This window comes from Canis lupus, chromosome 14 (assembly GCF_011100685.1).
Source record: "Canis lupus familiaris isolate Mischka breed German Shepherd chromosome 14, alternate assembly UU_Cfam_GSD_1.0, whole genome shotgun sequence".
In the NCBI taxonomy this organism is placed as follows: Eukaryota; Metazoa; Chordata; class Mammalia; order Carnivora; family Canidae; genus Canis; species Canis lupus.
The window spans coordinates 35,680,428-35,699,802 of NC_049235.1; the positions used below are offsets into that span (position 1 = coordinate 35,680,428).

Here is a 19,375-nt window from a genome sequence, read left to right on the forward strand (position 1 = left end):
CACTTATCATAATCCATACACTCTGGCGTCTTTGCTCTTCCTTGAACATGCCAAGGATCTTCCCTCCATGGGGCCTCTGCACTTGGTGTTCCCACCATTTGCCGCGCTACTGGTAATCCGCATGCCTTAGGTGTCTGGTCAATTCCCACATCAGAGACGACTTTGCTAAGGATCCTATAGGAGCACGCCTCGCCATTCTCTGTTTTCTTACCATGTGTATACACCATTTCCTTAATTTGGGGACAATCAAAATTTACTCTTAGCCTTTCTATCATTTTTTTTAAAGGACTGTGGCAGAAAGGGAATAATACTGGTTTATGCTGAAAACTTGTGGAAACCGTTCAGATCAGTGATCATTATAAAAGGATGCTGGCTTTTTTTTTTTTTTAAAGATTTTATTTATTTATTTGAGATAGAGGGAGAGAGAAAGAGAGCAGGAACAGAGGGGAGGTGCAGAGAGAGAGAAGAAGCAGACTTCGCATTGAGCAGGGAGCGCAATGTGGGGCTCAATCCCAGGACTCTGGGATCATGACCTGAGCTGAAGACAGACACTTAACCAACTGAGCCACCCAGGTGCCCCCCACACTTTTTAAAAAATGAGTCACAGTAGTAGATTCTACATACTGTCATTTATTGTTTACACAAAATATTTCACAGAGGAAACAAAACCTTCCACATACATGTATCAAAACAGTTTTTCTTACTTCTTATATTATATACCTAAGTTTTTTTTATATTATATACCTGAGTTTTGAAAAAGCAGTAGTTATTAAATACATCATGTAACACACGCAATACTTGGATAAGTAGTGACAGCAAAAAGGCTTATGGATTTAAAATATTTTTATTGGGGTGCTTGGGTGGCTCAGTTGGTTGAACATCCAACTGTTAATTTCAGCTCAGGTCATGACGTCATTGTTGTGGGATCGAGCCCCAAATCCAGTTCCATGCTCAGCAGGGAGTCTGCTTAAGGATGCTCCCTCTCCTTTTGCCCCTCTGTCCCACTCTAAAATAAAATTTAAAAAAATAAATAGGCATGGGTCTGCACAAACGCAATCCCGGATGGCTGTGGCTGGAGCTCACTGGCTGAGACGGGTGGTATTGGCCCTGCTGCTCTGGAGCCCACGTCTGCCTGCCCAAGAACTGTTGGCTCTGGCCCAGCTCTCACAAGAAGGTTGTTGATCATTATGAAAATCCTAGAAATGTGGGGTCCCTTCTAGCATCAAAAAATGCTAGAACCATGGGATCCCTGGGTGGCGCAGCGGTTTAGTGCCTGCCTTTGGCCCAGGGCGCGATCCTGGAGACCCGGGATCAAATCCCACGTTGGGCTCCCTGCGTGGAGCCTGCTTTCTCCCTCTGCCTATGTCTCTGCCTCTCTCTCTCTCTCTCTCTGTGACTATCATGAATAAATAAATAAAATCTTAAAAAAAAATGCTAGAACCAGATTGGTACGGGCCCTAGCATATGGTGATATAATGAAATTGCAGATTCAAGTGGATGAAAAGGGGAAATTTGTGGCCTCCAGGTTTAAAACATTTGGCTGTGGGTCTGCAGTTGACTCCAGCTTGTTAGCACCTGAATGGGTAAAAGGGGAGATGGTGGAGGAAGCCTTGACCATGGAGAACATCGACATCACCAAGGAGCTCTGCTTCCCCCCTGAAACTATGCTACTCCTTGCTGGCCAAAGATGTAATCGAAGCTGCCCTGGCTGATGACAAGCTGAAACAAGAACCCAAGAAAGGAGAGGTGGAGAAGAAATGAGCCCCCAGCGAAGTGTACAGCGGGTCCCATCTGCTGTCTGTCCTCCTACCACACAGTCACTGTAGATGTTCAGAAGCCCCTCACACTGCAGTAAAAAGAGCTCTGAGACATAAACAGTGGTTGCTGGTCACGTGGTGGCTCCAGTGCAAGCAAAATACATAGTTTACTCCTTCCAAGTCCCATCCTAGCTTTCAGCCCTCTTTTATCACCTTAATATTGTATTGAGTCTAGTTTGAATTGTGTGCATGACCTCAAAACCGAAATCAGTCACAAAGTCTCAAGTGTCGTTAGTCCATGAAGTGTGCAAATACCTAATCTCACCTGAATCTGTCTTGGGGAAGATTATCAGTAGAAGTAGTATGATGATTTAGTAGAACCAATTATTGTACATAAAACAGATTTGCATATACATATAATAAAAGAATGTAAGACCAATAAATAAATAAAAGGTTTTTATCTTCTAATCTTATGAAGTCATAAACCAATGACCAAATTTCTCAAAGAAGTGTAAAAAAACACTTCTGAGTTAACTTCAGAATTCTCTTCCATGAATATTGTTAGAGAAAAATGGAGAACAATGGAATAAACTAATGCTTGGCCTAAAATAGATACTGAGCATACATACAGGGGAGAGGATAATGTCTTCTTTGGGTATAAGTTTTGCATTGCATGTATGTTTTCTTCTATAAATCCCTCCAACTGTTCTTCAAGGAAGCTACTATCATTTTCTTTTAAAGATTTTATTTATTTATTTGAGCGAGAATGAACTGGAAGGGGGGCAAATGAAGAGGGAAAAGTAGACTCCCTGCTGAATAGGAAGCCTGGTGCAGGGCTTGATCCCAGAACCCTGGGATCATGAGCTGAAGGCAGCCATGTAACCAACTGAGCCACCCAGTGGCCCTACTATCATCTTTGTTTGATGTGTGGGAAAGCCTCTGAGAAGTTAAGGTGCATCTTCATGGAAGTAAAACTTACCCATTGGTCTGCAGTCCAGATATAGCTCAAAAGGTATCCTACATCCTCATCAGAAAAAGGCAGCAAATGTACAGCAAATTTATTTATTTAATAAAAGGGCTTCCCATAGAATAATTGCAGTTTATTTTAGACATAAACAGCACTCAAGTCCATTCTATATTAGGATCATTTACTCTTAATGTGTAGGTCTCTTCTCATCCATTCTGCGAGAACAAGCGAATCTTAAGCATGATGGGCCAAAATGGATCATCCTGGATGGAGATATTGATCCCATGTGGATTGAGTCCCTAAATACTGTCATGGATGATAACAAGGTGAATAATACCCTAGTGCTGAATCTTAAATATCACACCTGGAGTGTAGTAAGATCTATTCACTTGTTGACTTGAATACTAGTTTTTAATCATGAACCTAATGTTCTTTATGTAATTGCTATTTTGATAAGTGGCACTATCCTCATAATTCTCGGAATTTCACTGTTAAAGAATTAAAGGGAAATACATTCTTCTTATCTGTATAAATGTAACCATCTTTAAAGAGAGATATATCTGAGAATTTGGTACACGCCTTACCATTTTCTAAGAGCCAGGCATAAATTATTAAAACTTTGATCAAGTTTGCAATACTTGGATAATAAAAAGAAAAAAATGATGAAATTTTGCCATTAAAATTAAATAGTTCCTGTGGCTACAAAATGCATTTCCAAGCATTTGCTATGGCTAATCCAGCATTCCCAGCAAAAACAAAAAGCAATGTTCCAAGTCCATGAGACACCACTTAAAGCAGCGCAAGGTCTGTGGTTAGGGTCAGGTGAAAGAAATAGGTAATCATCCTTGCTACAGAACAGAATTACTAACCCTCTTAAATAAGCGGTAATTACTGCTTTTCTGCATTAAGACATTGTTCATCATAAATTGTAGGTCTGAGATCTTTATACTTGCATGAGTTTCTACAGGACAATTGATAATTGTGGAATTTCAGATTCTAAACAAATTTTATTTTTATGGTGTTCAGGCCTTTAAATGTAATGAGCAGTTAGAGCCAATGTCTTCTGTTAGTAGTAATTACTACAGATATTGAAAGGTTGGCATGAATGAGTCCATGTTGGTGAGTTTGTTCCTCAAGGGTCAGGGAGCTGCCCTCTGGGATTAACTGAGATCTTTATTCAGACCACCCTTCCATTGGGACAGTGAGCTCATTGCTTCTGGCACTTGTACAGGGGGCCGCGCGAGAGGGAGTACTTTGTGTTGTGATGGTGAGATAGCTGCATAGCCTTTGCCCCGGAACTTGACAGCGAGTCTGTTATGCTGTGCTGCTCTCTCCAGGTGCTGACCTTGGCCAGCAATGAGCGCATAGCACTTACTCCCTCCATGAGGCTGCTCTTTGAGGTTCATCACTTACGGACTGCAACCCCAGCTACTGTTTCCAGAGCCGGTATTCTGTATGTGAACCCACAAGATTTGGGCTGGAATCCGTGAGTACTGCTTTTCTTCTTCTTTTGATTGTGATAAAATATACATAACAGAAAACATTTTAACCATGTTTAAGTGTACAGTTCAGTGGTATTAAGTACGTTCACATTGTTATACAACCATCACCACCAGCCATCTTCATAACTTTCTTCATCCTCCCAAACAGAAGCCCCATACCCATTAAACAATAACTACCCAATACACCCAGCCCTCGGTGCCTTTTCCCTTTCTACCTCTATGAATCTGATTCTGCTAGGTACCGCTTATAAAGGGAATCATACGGTAATTATCTTTTTGTGATAAGCTTATTTCACTTAGCATAATGCCTTCAAAGTTCATCCATGTTACAGCATGTTCCAGAGTTTCTTGCCTTTTTAAGCCTGAATGATGTTCCATTGTACGTATACATTTTACTCATCCATTCATCTGCTGATAGGTTCTTGGGCTGCTTCTACTTTTGGTTGTTGCCAATAATGCTTTTGTGAACATGGGCATAAGATATATCTTTGAGTCCTTGTTTCCAATTATTTTGGATGTATACTCACAAGTGGAATCGCTAGATCATATGGTAATTCTATTTTTAATTTTTATTGGAACCACCGTGCTGTTTTCCATAGTGGCTGCACCATTTTGCATTCCTTCCAACAGTGTACAAGGGCTCCAATTTATGCACATTCTCACCAACACTTGTAATTTTCTCTATTTCTTATGACAGCCATCCTATTGGGTGTGAAATGGTATGTCACTCTGGTTTTGATTTACATTTCCCTAATGATTAGTCATACTGAGCATCTTTTCTTGTGCTTATTGGCCGTTTGCATATTTTCTCTGGAGAAATGTTTACTTCAATCTTTTGCCCATGTTTTAAATCTTGTTTGGTTTTTGTTTTTATTGTTGTGAATGTTTCTTTTTCTCAATCTTAGTTTTGAAAACTAAAATTTAATGCGATCATTTGAAGAAGGTATTAGCAAATAAATTGAAAGCTAATTGATTAGGCTGACTTAAAGAAAATAAAATTAGCACCTGTATGCATTTGTCAGTTTTAGCCGTTCGTACCTTGTACATGTTAAGAACTCAGTATTTGTCCAATAAGTGAAAAAGTAATAATAATAGGTCATACGGAGCACTGAGATATAAAGAAGTCACTTATATAAATATATTAATGTCATATAAACATGTATGTTCATACATGAACAGCCATGCATGAATAGCGGTAATGCTTTGATTCAGAATAAGTATGTCACATCAGGATGACTGTGTCCCTCACCTGCAGGTCATCTTCCTCTAAATCTCAGTGTGAGATCCATCCCTTCCACATTTTGGTAGTCCCTCATTCCCTTGTTCCTGCAAGCACAGGTACACTAAGCAGGCTCCATTAATAATTGTGGCATGGCTCTCTCCTTCCCAGTTTCCCAGCTCCATGCCCACCTTTGGCAAGCCAAGTCTTGCTTGTGATCCTTCCCTGTGACCCTGATTTGAGGATGACCTCTGTTCCCTGCCCAGATGCTTAACTGATGCACTTCTCCAGGCTACTTTGTCTGGGTACTGATTTGTTCATTAAAAGTCTTATTCCTTGAGTCTACAGCCAAGTATGCCCATGCCCAGGCTTCTGTGTTTAACAGTGTTTTATTGGATTTGTCTGGGGAAAGGGTGATTTTCAAAAGCCTAAAATGGAAAGGTCTTCTTGAGCTAGTAAGTCCTTTGCTTGGCTAGGATTCAGACTGTCTTCTAAGGATGCTTCTATGGGTTTGGGGGCTGCCTAATAGAGAATTTCCAGTATCCCTTGTCTCCCTCCCATACAGAGAGCAGAGGCATTCCACATACTACATTTCCTTCAGGGGACCCCTCACCCCCCTGGGTGTTGTCTGATTTCAATCATGAACCTCTCAATTCCCAAGGTCTATAATTCAGTCTCAGTAACATCACATGGAGATTTGTGCTAATAAAAGCTGTCTAAATCCTTATTTCAAGGAGGACTTTTATCTAATAAGTCAAAGAGTCTTATTTGATTAGAAAAGACACCCAATTTGCATTCCTTAAGAAAGTTAAACAACTCTGTCCTCACCATTACACTTTGTTTTTATGGCGGCTTTTGTTTTATCTAAGATTAATGGGTAAGTTTTAATTTTCATGTGTGTGACCACAGTCATTATCCAAAACAATGGAGATCTTCTCTAAAGGATATTTTTATATTTTTACCTCCTACTACCAGAATCTTTAAATGAACTACAAAAAAGTGGCTTTTTCAGATTGGGGGATATGTTTTCACTCCATATTTTTTGGATACATTGCTATCTTACTTTAATGTCATAATATTAATTACGGGATAGGTTTGATGTATTGACTCATTCAATCCTTAATTATCTTCTGAGATAAAATTATCAACCCAGTTTTCTTTTTTTTTTTTTTCAACCCAGTTTTCTAAACTGATATCTTAGGACTCAATTTCCCCCAACTTTTTAATTTGAAAGTGTTCAAAATTATAGAAAATTTGAAATACTAGTAGTATACCATATGCTTTTTTTTCTACAGTACCAATTGTTACCATCTTACTACATTAACTTTCTCTCTGAATGTGCATATTCTCTCATGGACATAGAGGCACATTTTCTACTTCTATTTATTTTTACAAAATTATCTGAAGACATTAGCCCCTTTACCACTGAGTACTTGAGCATCTGTCCCCTAAGAACTAGGATACTGTCCTACATGAACATAGTACAATTCACATACCTAAGAAATTTGTTCTTGATACAGTATTATTTAATAAACAGTAATTTTTCAAATTTTCTCAGTTAACAGAAATTTCCTCAGTAGATTTGTCTGTTTTAAAGCCCTTGTCAAAACAAGGACCATGCACTGCCTCTAATTGTGTGTATATTCTCCTTTAATGTAGACTAGCCTCCCACCTTTTTGTTTCATGACATTTACAGTTTTGAGGGTAATAAGCCAGATGCCTAGAAGAGTGACCCATTGGTGGTTACAAAGTGGTAAACCTCCTAATTCATTCATTCTATTTATATATATGAGGTGACATTTTCCTATAAATAATTCCTCTTCTCTCCTCCCCATCCCCTCTCTCCCTCCTGCATCCCTCTTCCTCCCTCTGTTTGTGTCTCTCACTTTCTCTCTCCCTCTCCCTCTTTCTTCATGGGTATCATTTTCTATTCATGGTTTCTTTTCTTTTAGTTCAGTGGATTATAGTTCATTATGAACATTATCCTATTTGAATACTCACTTTGCCCCAAATTTGCCAATAAGAGCCCCTTCCAGGCAGCCCCCTTACATGATCTTTTTCACTTTTCATTCTCAGTCTTTGAGTGCTTGGCTTTCTGGCTAACCAAATGATTCTGGCTCATTTCATTCTTCCCTGACACTCGCTGGATTCAGTCCTTTCTCCAAAGAACCACAAGAAACTACTTTTTGTATAAGGAATGGTATTTAGAATCCAAGATAGGGATGCTAGGTGTGCTCATTGCTACCGATAAGTCCTTGCTTTTAAGCTCTTTCAGTAAACAGAACTGGCAAATACATTCTTAATTCATATTGTTTTAAACCCTAAGTTTTGTGGATAGAAGAGATGATAAAATGCTTTGTTTATGGTGTCTCTCTGTGATTCTATTCTATTCAAGGACTGAAGGTAGTGTCATTATCAAGTGAGCTTCTTAGATATTTTTAAATTCACTGAGTTCTTCTAAAAAATAAATTTTTATCAACAAACATCCTTAAAATCACATGAACATGTGACTGGCTATAGAGATCAAATACTATTTTACTTCTCAGTCCTAAGTAAGCTTACTAGGTGAATGCTAGACAGTGCATGTATGTCTGTTGAGATCTTGAGAAATAGAAAAAGAACCAGAATTAGAAGAAAATTTCTAAAATATTATCAGCAAGATTTTTTCCCATTAGAAAGGGATGAAATGCATAAAAAGGGATTAAATGCATAGAAAAGGAAAAGCAAACAGGCAATGAATTATTTAAATTTATTCAGAATTATTGAATCCACTTAAAATTTTTTAAATCACTTAATTTAAAATTATTTAAAGCGAACATAATTGAAAATGAGATCTACCCAATGGTGTGTTCCTCAAACCACAGATAATGAAACAGTGGGGATATCTCTGGAATTTAGTCTGATTCTAAGAGATTACTGGAAGATAACTTTTAGGAGCCACATCTTTAGATCATACTTATTCCTTTATTACTTTGGTTGATAATATCCTTTTGACTCTGTCTCTCTCATCCTTTCACCTGCATCAGATAAGCTTGTTGTCTTTTACCCCTGCAATCCCATCCTGTTTATATTTGCAAACATATAGATTCAGAAATCATTGACATGCACTACCAGTCAACACACCATAACTTCTGCCATTTTTCCAGGCCACCGTGAAAGATAGAGAACCTGCAGTTTGCTTTTGGGGGCACATTATATAATGAGAGCTCTAATGAGTTCTTGTTCTCCTACAGGACACTATTGCAGTCCCAGACTATTAAGTAATAAATTGAAAACTGTTTAGAAGTATGAAAACTTTGGCCGCCTTGTTAGTTCCAAACTAGAAGGTCTTAGATTCATGTGAATAGCACCTCTGAAGAAGGGAAGGGCAACACAGTTGATTATATGGAACACATTCAAAAATGCCGTAGAGTCCAGTGACCTGGATATTGCGATGAAGATGATGCATTAAGGCATCACAGTGTGGCTACTTTCTAAGGCAGGGGCACCAATGATCTCTTATGTAGGTAAGAAATAAAATGTGCCATTTTACTATGTCATTTTCAGTTGTATGTCCTCTAATAGCCCTAACTTTCATTGGGTCATGTTCAAATGTATAACATCTCTTAGAAACCATAAGGAACTTTTTTATGGAGTAAGGTGGAGAGAATTGTCACCAAAGATCTCTATCTTCAATTTTTGCCATTGCTGAAGATTATAGTGTCTGTTTCTGAATTCACTGTGTTTTAATGTCTATTTTTATTCCAAACTATGAAAACTTATCCATAATTTATATGAGAAATTTTAAACTGCTTATATTTGATAATATAGACTTTTTGACTCCCTATGCTATATGGTATGGTTGACTCCTAACAGAGGTCATTTGAGGCCTTTTAGGGGGGCATGCAAGATCACCTTTTGCCATGTCTCCTGGTTCAGTTGAATTCAAGTCCTTCCCTATAGAGATAATTTCTATAAGGACAGTATTTGCTCATGGGCCTGGTAGGTTTTCTCTTTGAGACCTGGGCTACTGCCAGGGTGGATCAGTGAAGTAGCTCTCACCTGCCCCGGAGGGCAAATCCCTTTTCCCCTTCTTGGCTCTCTTGAGGCTTCAGCCCCTGGTTATCCCCCATAGGCTTCTGCTCCCACTGACACCAAAGAGCAGGGCGCGAAGGTAGAATTTGTTGTACCTATCAGAGCACTGGCCGCCAACTTTTGGGCTGCCCTATAGAACTATCCTGCCTCAAGCAGAAGCAGACATAGGCTGAGCCAGGATCTGAACCCAATTCTCTGACTTCAACCGTCTCTCTACTGGATAGCATTTATTGAGAATTTGTTGTGTGTCAGATTCTAATCCGAGCACTTACATGAGAAACCACCTAATCCTCAACAATCTAGGAAGTTTGTGAGAAACTGGAAGCACAGAGAGGTTCAGCAGCTCACCCTATGTGACAGTTTAAAAATGGTGGGGCTGGGATACTGATCCAGGCAGTCTGACTTTAGAAGTCTCTCCCTGAGCAAGCCCCTTGCCACCCCCATGGCCCCAGCAAGATCTGGACACTAAGATTCTACTTCCGGCAGCTGCTGTGCAGTTGAACAAGTTGCTAAAAGGTAGGTGAGGCCTTAGTGCCTCCACTTCCAATAACTAACACTTGTTTTCCATTGTTCCAATGGAATGGGACAGGTTGCCTGCCGTCCCTACCACCCAGAGATGCTCTCTCAAATTACTGTCACGCAACTGGACTTCAAATGAAAACCATTTCTCTTGGACCTGAAGAAGTTTTGACAGTTGATATTTTATAAATCTCACTATGGTGTAAATGTGATTGAATGGTTAATAGAGCCCTATTGTGGCAATTTGTAAAAACCAAAGGGAGACTTTTATAGGATAATTATCTTGCCTTAATTTCTTCTGATGGTAGAAATGTGAAATCGGATTTGCTTATAGCAAGATACAGCTGTAATTGTATAGCTGCTCTGCTGGCAGCTAAATGTATTTATTATCACTGCCTCCTGTTTGATGAGAACTTTTCGAGCAATTGCTTTTCATTTAACATCACACAGTTTCTCTCTGGAGACTACTGTGGGAGCTACTAGGCTATGTTTCGTTTTATTGATAAGTATGATTTTATTAATATGTTAGGGGTATTAATGTATCAAAATGGATAACATTCTATAAGCTTCAGATTAATACACATGTACCCAAGCATGAGATACCATTTCAGAGCTACTTATTGGAAACACATTATCTGCTTATCAGGGTGGAGTTACATCCAGTCCAGTGGAAAAGGAGGGACTTTGAAATAGCCCCTATGGAATTTTCACCTTTTTATATGTAACGGACTTGTCATTTCCAAGTAATTGATGCCAAGATTAATCAAGAAAAATCCCAAGCTGTTTTCATAAATAAGGCCTACCCTATGAAACTAGTTTCAATCCCTTAGGAAATGACACGCTGCACCTCCTTATAAATGCTCAGTAATGGCCTACTTAGACTCTATTATGTTTGCCTTCTAAGTGCTATTAGGAGTTTCTTTTACATTTTTTTTCATTAAGATAAAAATGGCCATTAGAACAAGTTTTTAAGGGGTCATTTAAAAATATTTGCAGTTTGAGAAATAGAATGAACTCACTAAACATGTCCCTGAAGGATGGCACCAAGCTGTGTTGAAGGGGGGGGAAGCTTTTGAGTTGGTGAAATTCTGCTCTTCAAGCCCAGTGTTCAATAAAAGCTTTTCTGTGTTCTTTTTCAGGTATGTGGCCAGTTGGATAGACAGAAGGCGGCATCAATCAGAAAAGGCCAATTTAACTATTCTTTTTGATAAATACATTCCTGCATGCTTGGATAAACTGAGAACAAGCTTTAAAACCATCACTTCAATTCCAGAGAACAGCCTGGTGCAGGTTTGTCTTGGGCAACACCATTTTATGTTCTAGTCCTGATGCAGTAGTGGCGCTTGATCACAGCAGGAGAAGCTTTTGCTTGATTAAGAAGATGCAAAGAGGGGTGCCTGGGTGACTCAGTCAGTTGAGCATCCCACTCTTTATATCAGCTCAGGTCTTGACCTCAGGGTTGTGAGTTCCGGCCCCACGTTGGGCACCATGCTGGGAGTGGAGCCCACTTGAAAAAATAAAAAATAAAAGAAGATGACGTAAAGATTTCTGAAGTTGTCTGGTTGCTCCAGTTCTCTTTCCCCAGATCCATATTCCCCAGCGAGTTTTGCAAACCTCTATGACACATCTGTTACATTCTGTTATCACCTGGGGTTGTAGTCTATTTTTTTCATGAGATTGTCATCTAGAGGACAGAAGCCGTCTTGTGTTTATTTTCATGTCCCCAGATATTACAGAGTTCCTCGCACATAGCCGGGGCCGAGTATGTGTTTCCTTAATCATTGTGTTCCTCCCAGTATATTGGAGTAGAATAAGAAGAACAAAGTAGGAACAACCGTATTTATTTTTCTGTCTCCTAAGTAACTGGCCCAGAGAAGGTGCTCAGGATGGTTTTGGACAACAGTAAACCCAGAGACTAAAGATACTGGCCAGTAAGAGAAAGCTTCTGAGCTTATCCACCCACGGCCCTCCCATCCTCTTCTTCCTTTCTCTTCTCACCAACCTCTGCCCCCACCCCCACCTCACCTCCACCCTCCCCTCCGCCTCCACCACCCCAGATACTCATAGGGTCAGGTCAGTCTCAAGGAGAGAAGTCATAATACTCTAGGAATAGATCTGCTCTGATCCTCATTCTGGGACAGCTGGTAAGACGGAAGGGTATATATGATAGGTTGTCATGGAAGCAAATGAAAATAATTCACAGCACACAGAAATGAAGGTTGTGATCTTAATCTCAGCATGAAGAAAAACAGTCCCCAGCCTTTATAAGTAGAAAACTTCACAACAAGAGGTTTACAATTAGAAATCCTTTTTTTTTTTTTTTTTTTCTTTCTTTCTCTAGGAACAAAATTGGTTTCGGAGTACTTTGTTACCATTAAGTTCCTATGTAACCAGACTTGTTTGAAGCTAAATTAGAAATAGTCACAAGCATAATAAGAAGAGAAAGTTCAGGTTTTTGGATAATTCACACACCAATTAAGTAAACGATAGTCTTCAACAGTAATTATCTGAGGTATAATTTATTTCTGAAAGCAGGTCTGAATTTATTCATAATGAATTAATTATGTGGTTAGCCTAATTAGACTTCCTCTGGTGTAGTACTTGCAAAAGCATGATTGTGTTCTTTCTCAAGTTGACTTATGTATTTGTGTGATTCTCTGTAGTGTGAATTTTTTCATTCAAGAGTAGTGTGAAAATAGGTCAGTAGGAATTAATATGACTTTCCCTCTCGCTTCCTCCTTTTGTAGTATTCAGAAATGGCATTTTATCCTCAGCCTCTTTTCAGCTGTTGTTTTATAGAGTAGTCTCTTTTCTGTGATTACTTGTAAGGACAAAATTTGAGACAAACAGGAGTACAAAAGGGAATACCTTCAAATGACTACTTTAAGAAATTAATGGGCTCTGTTTTTCAATATATGAAATGTATTTGCTTTAAATTTGGTTACATATACTAACTCCTTTATAATAGGCACCAGAGTCTCATGTTACTAATTGCTGACACAAAACTCTGTGTTTTCCAAGTACTGTGTTTGGGAGAAAGCAGAGAAGTTACAAGTTGGTAGAGTCTCCAGATCAGTAGATAACATCACATGGTAACCTTCCAGTCTCTTTTGAAGTTTTGGGTTTAACAGTCCCCTAGTCCACCAGAGTTTCTACTTAGAAATAGCAAAGCCTCAGAGTCTTAAATTAATTTTCTTGATAACAAATGGATGATTTTTATTTCTCTTAGAGGATTGTTTTAAGTTGGCAAATATGGAACTATACGACATAATAGAAGTCAAGAAAGAAGATTGCAAAATATTATAAGTGCTCAACTTTCAAATTGAAAACCTTTGAAAATTATTTCCAGGACCTATTTTCCGTGTTACCATGGGTTTTCCCCAGCTTTCATGGCTAGGAAAGAAAGACACACCAATCCTGACTTGTTTTGTTGCAGCTTGCATTGCTGCTTGTATGATAGTGATCAAATCTAGTGCTGCCTTGAGAAACCAGAGGAAGGGTACCAGAGCCTCTGGAGGGTTCTGAGCCTCTGAAATAATGCTACTAAGTGACAACTGTTTGTGTGCCTCTGAGAAGTAGCTCAAAAACATGATCAGTACCGGTTATTATTACACTGGGACAGGCCTTTGCAAGCAGCCACCTTCCCCTCTTTATTTACCTGATTGTCCTGAGCTTGGGCTAAATTTATGACCGATAGCACATTTTTGTCTCACGTGGAGGGAGTGAAGGACAGGTTCCTGAATAGCATCTCTTTCACGGTTAAATTTAGTTTGGTGTTCAAAAAAAAAAAAAAAAAAAAGTCACAGGCAAAGGCTGCCAGTCCAACTTTCTAAGTTTATACAACAGGTGGGAAAAACCCACTGCCAGAACACTAAGGGAAAGTGGTTTATCTAAATGTCCAACAAGAGGGAAATGAATAAATACCTTTCTGTTAAGTAGAATCTTAAGCACTCATTCCCACTGATAGTGTAGGGCAGCACTTACTCATAAGGCAAGGTATCTTTAGTTTGTTTCTAGGTGAAAAAGTGAGCTATAGAATACTATGTTTACTGTGACTCCTTGTTTATAAAAAAAAAATCCCCTATTATCTTTTCTTTTTGCCTATATGCTTTCGTGTTCATTTTAGTGATGATGAATTGGGTAAGGTAGTCATTTTTAAAAAATAGTTGATTACTTAGAAGATCGATTTCATTAAAAGTGGCAAAGGTTTTCCATTATCAACTTGGAAATCCACAACAGTGATTTTTGTCTCAGTGTAGCAAATAACAGATTGGGGGAAATTCTATAATCTCTAAAGGACCAAATAGATTTGTTAAGTATGTCCTATGACCTTATGGTTCTATTAAGGAATTGTTGCACAAAATGAATGGCTATTTCTTTTTCTTTAGACCATTTGTGCCCTTCTGGAATGTTTGTTGACTCCTGACAACGTGCCCTCTGACAGCCCAAAAGAGGTTTATGAAGTCTACTTTGTCTTTGCTTGTATCTGGGCATTCGGAGGCACTCTGCTGCAAGATCAGGTATGTTTAGAAATAGTTGACAGAAATAATTTATAGAACCAGTTTTACTTGGGGGGGGGTAGGTCTTTATATGTGATCCCCATGTTTTGTTTTACTTAATATAATCATAAATCTCTGCTGTTTGCCCTGTTCTCCAGTAAGCCAATGTGTTTAGGCAAGCTCATCCAGGCTGGGAGCTCTCACTTTGGCTGACACTGCCAAACCCATAACCGTGCCCCAGATCTCCCTTCTGAGCTCAGGGTTCGCTGTTTGCACCTGCCTCTGGAGCGGTGCCAGCTGCATGCTCTTCCAGACATCAGCCACTGTTCACTGTCCCAGAGACTGAGCTCTTCATGTGCTCCAGCCCCGAATGTGCTCTTCCTCTTGACCCTCTCCTATCCTCAGAGATACTCATATTTCTTCCAGTTGCTCAAGTTAAAAACCCAGGAGACACCAGTGGTCATCAGATCCTTTCATTCACACAACAGCTGTCAAGTCTGTCCCCACCTGCCCATCCCTCTAGCCTTAACTCAGGAATGTATCATCTTTAGATTGTCCTGGGCTGCCACGGTGTCTTAGCTCGAGCCGCCGTAACAAAATACCATACATTGGGTGGCTTAACTGGCAGAAAGAAGTTTGCTTTCAGTTCTGGAGGCCAGAGCTCACAGTCAGGGTACCAGCATGGTCAAGTTCTACCAAGGACCCTCGTGCTGGCTTTCACACAGGTGCTTTTTTTGCTGGGTCCTCACAAGGCAGAGAAAGAACAGTAAAAATCTTTCTGATGTCTTCATTATAAAGACATCACGAAGGCCCAGACCTTATGACCTCATCTAAACCTAGTTACTTCTCAAGGCCCCATCTTCAAATACCATCACATTGGGGGTTAGAGCTTCAACATATGAATATCGATATGAAAATGAGTATATTCAATATACAGCACATGAGAATCTTGAAATTGATGCCCTTGTCACTAGTCTCTTACATGATCCCCGGAGTAATTGTTTGTGGACCAGACAACAGGGTCTTGGCTTCAGCCTAACATGAGGCTACCATGCCTGCACAGCCTTCCTAGTATTGCTCATCCATGGCTGCTGATTGCTTTTAGGCAAACACTTGAGATGAGCTTGCTCAAGTGCGTGCATACATGTGCACACTCACATGTGTACTCACACCTTAGACTTCCTGAAGTGCAAAGTGGGACTTTTTCAACATTAGAAGATGGCACATCTGACCTCCACCATGCTCCTCTGTATGTAGATTTTTGTCGTATAATGTTTCCAATAATTGTTCAGAGTATCTTCATAGTGTAAATAAAGCTCAGCGGGGCAAAGGAACTTGATCGAGGTTACACTGATGGGAAATGACAGCACCAGGATTCACACCTGTGTATCTCTAAAGACCACACCTTCTAAAGGACCTCAGGATCTCCCACAGTCCTAACTGATCCTACTAGTACCCCTGATTCTTTGCCTTAAAAATAAATGGGATGCATCTTCCCGATTTGGCCAAGTGTTTTTGGATGTAAATACGGAATTTAAATTGGAAGGCATCACAGCCCCAGAGGGCCCATATTTCCATTGGTTTACTTGTCGTAGGTCCTCAAATACATAGTTGCTAAAACCTGTGGGCCAGTCTGCTTCTTGTCACTAGGTTACCATCAATCATCTCTCTAAATAGGCATGAGATTCACTTGGCCTGCTAGATCTGATTTTGATCCTTCTCAGAAGCCACATTTCCTTCTATAATCTCCAAGTGTGTTGCTTTGTCGAGAGTTGGTGTTGGGGGGTGACTTGATGTGGTTTTTCTCTGGCACAATTTACAGCATGCATGGACTTCTCCATGGAGGCCAAGGGCAGACTCTCACCTCTCCTTTTCTGACCCCCCCCCCATGTTTTGTTTTGTTTTTGTTTTATTTTTCTTGTGTTCTCCAAGAGGTTTTTCCTTTGTGAGGATGTAAACCAGGTAAAATTGTGTGCGTAGGATATGGACAGCTGAGATCCCTCCATTCCTGACCACCTCCTTCTCAGTTGATTGCCTTCTCATCTTGCCAGTTTTCAAGCACGGCTGCCTTCCAGGCCGTCCATCAGGCCAGGCACCGGACCACCATAGTGGTCACCTAGCTCCTCCAGACACTCTCTCCCTAAATAAGAATCTTCATCCTCATCCTTCTCTCTCTCTCTTTTTTTTAAGATTTTATTTATTCATGAGAGAGAGAGAGAGAGAGAGGCAGAGACACAGGCAGAGGGAGCAGCAGGCTCCATGCAGGTAGCCTGATGTGGGACTCGATCCCAGGACTCCAGGATCACACCCTGGGCCAAAGGCAGACTCTTAACCGCTGAGCCACCCAGGCATCCTAATCTTCATCCTTCTCCTCCTCCTCATCACCATCACCTTCACATTTTCAAAAAGGGCTCTAACCGTGAAGCATTCAAAACAGAGACTATAAAGTTGGAAACACAAATGAAAAAAAAAAAACAGAAGAAATATTCTTAAGAGACGTTTATTACTTGAATAAATCTGAGTGCCTGCTGGGTGTCAGAGAATGTGCTTAGGCCTCTTAGTAGGCTATTTTATTGAATTTTCAAACATAAATAAATAAATAAAACTTCTCTGTATAAGTACAACTATCCTTCTCCCCTTTTACAAAAAAAAAGGAGCCAGAACTTACATAGCCTGCTTGAGGATGCCCAGATGCCCAGGTAACATCGAAGCCATGTTCAGACTGGAGTTCACTGACTCAGGACCTGTGTTCTTAAGCCAGGCCATTGTAGGCAGCTTCCAAAATAGGTCTTGGACCAACTTTCCCTGAGCTCCCATAAACTGCTATTATCACCTCTCTATTGGCTTCTAAGGTAACAACCTCACTGGTCTGCTTCTGTACCTCCCCCATAATCCATTACTCTCTCAGCAGCCAGAATGATTTTTTTAAAATGTAAGTTGAATTATATGATACACTTGAGAGTTTAAAACACTTTAATGGATTTGTTTTGCTTTTAGGATAAAGTGAAAAATTTAATACTATTTACAAGGCCTCTGGATCTGGTCCTGCCTGTCTTGCCCTGTTTCTTCTGCTACTCCCTCCCCCCACCTGCCACCCCCTACACCAGCTGCAGTGCCAGCTTCTAGAATACAAGGTCTTTCATACCACAGGATCTTTGCCTGTGATGACCTCTTGCTGCTTCTTGAAATGGTCTCTTCCCTAATCTGTGCCTGTTCTCAAAGGTGGTTCACCTAAACATACAATTAAAATAGATTCATCCCTTGTTGGTGAGGATGCAAAGAAAAGGGTTAACCTACCGAGGCACCCAGGTACCTCCATAAGACTCTTAGAACAAACTGAGGATTGATGGAGGGAAGTGGATAGGGGAATGGGTCAAATGGGTACTGGGTATTAAGGAGGGCACTTGTTGTGATGAGCACTGGGTGCCCTATATAAGTGGTGAATCACTGAATTCTACTCCTGAAACCAACATGGCTCTCATGACTCTAATAGATTCACCTCGGTTACTCTCACTTAGAGCAAACTCTACTTTCACAACACCTGTTCATTTCTGTATTTATTGGCTTAGCCCCTGCTTCCACCATGCATCCTCATGTCTCTGCTTCTATCTCCTGATGAATTCAATAAGGGCAGAAATTCTGTTGGTTTTCTTCCCCACTATAGAACAATTGCATTGTAGTTGAGCGAACTAATGAATCAAAGATTTGTCACTAAAATGATCTTGTTGATGCAGCTGTTAGCAAATTTTGATGTGAAGTAGAAATCCTATGTATTTTGCCTACAGAGAATGGTGCTAGGTGTTTTATTTTCCACACTAATTTAAGACCAACTTTTGTAGGGTGATTAAATAAACCATGCCACCAACTTGAAAATAACTCACATGAGCCTAGAATCCCTAATCCACGAGTGTGGTAAGTAGGAGTGTGCGCTCAGTGTATTTGGAGGCTGGGGGCAAGCTCTGCCTGCTAAGACTCCCTCACCCTTCTCTGCCCTCAGTACACACTCGTGTTCTGCAGCCATCCTGTCTTTACTCATGTGTGCAATCAGCCCAGTGCAAGAAGTGGGCTGTTGTCCAAGGACACAGGATACCAAAGAGAAAGTAATTTTAAGAATGTCACCGGAGAAAAATGGGGGTTAAGGACTTAGAAAGTATGAGACTACTGAATGCAGTGGCCACTCACACACTGTTTTTCGAGTTCACCCAAACTCACTCTGATAGATTATCTTGCCGATATAGAAATCACTGCGGGTTATTCTGTGGATGTAGGGCCAGGTCTTGATAGAGATACAGAAGGGTTTTATAAGCTGCTGATAGGCATTGCCATACCCCCTTCTTTGCTTTCCAAACCCTGATCTAGTAACAAAGGGCTTGAACCTATCATCATACAAAAAGAAGCACTTTCTAGCAAGGAGAACCTTCCTGGTCCCTACCACCGTCAGGCCTTTCTGTAGGGCAGCAGCTTGTCTCTCTAGAGTTTTTAGCCAGACTACATGCCTTTCCTCATCCCTCATGGTAGGGGTTCCCAAATTGAGAATTTCAAAGGTAAACATTTCAACTAAGGACTTGAAGAAATGAAATAGGGTTACCAAATGTTTACTTTTCTAAATAAGGACATTCATAAAAAAATGACCAAAACAAGTACCTAGATTTTATAAAGGAAAAGCTCTTTCAACACCAGAAGGTCCAAGAAGGCTATAAACTCAGAGAGAGGACAGTGTTTAAATCAAATAATGTTACCAGTTTTTTTTAAAGTATTCCTTTGTTCTTATCTTTATTATCAATTGATGTGAATATTGGTCAAAATCGACACCAGTCTTTGAGAAATACTGTCTTACT

At 40.1% G+C, this 19,375-nt stretch overlaps 1 protein-coding gene and 1 pseudogene across 1 annotated transcript in view; both read left to right on the forward strand.

The window, feature by feature from the left end:
• The window catches only part of DNAH11 (dynein axonemal heavy chain 11), a 318,773-nt gene that overhangs the window by 135,954 nt on the left and 163,444 nt on the right, over positions 1-19,375 (forward strand). The window contains 4 exon segments of the mRNA XM_038557079.1: positions 2,900-3,050; positions 4,062-4,210; positions 11,178-11,328; positions 14,427-14,558. Coding sequence (XP_038413007.1) covers positions 2,900-3,050; positions 4,062-4,210; positions 11,178-11,328; positions 14,427-14,558 — 583 coding nt within the window.
• Positions 1,063-1,761, forward strand: LOC100687492 (annotated as a pseudogene).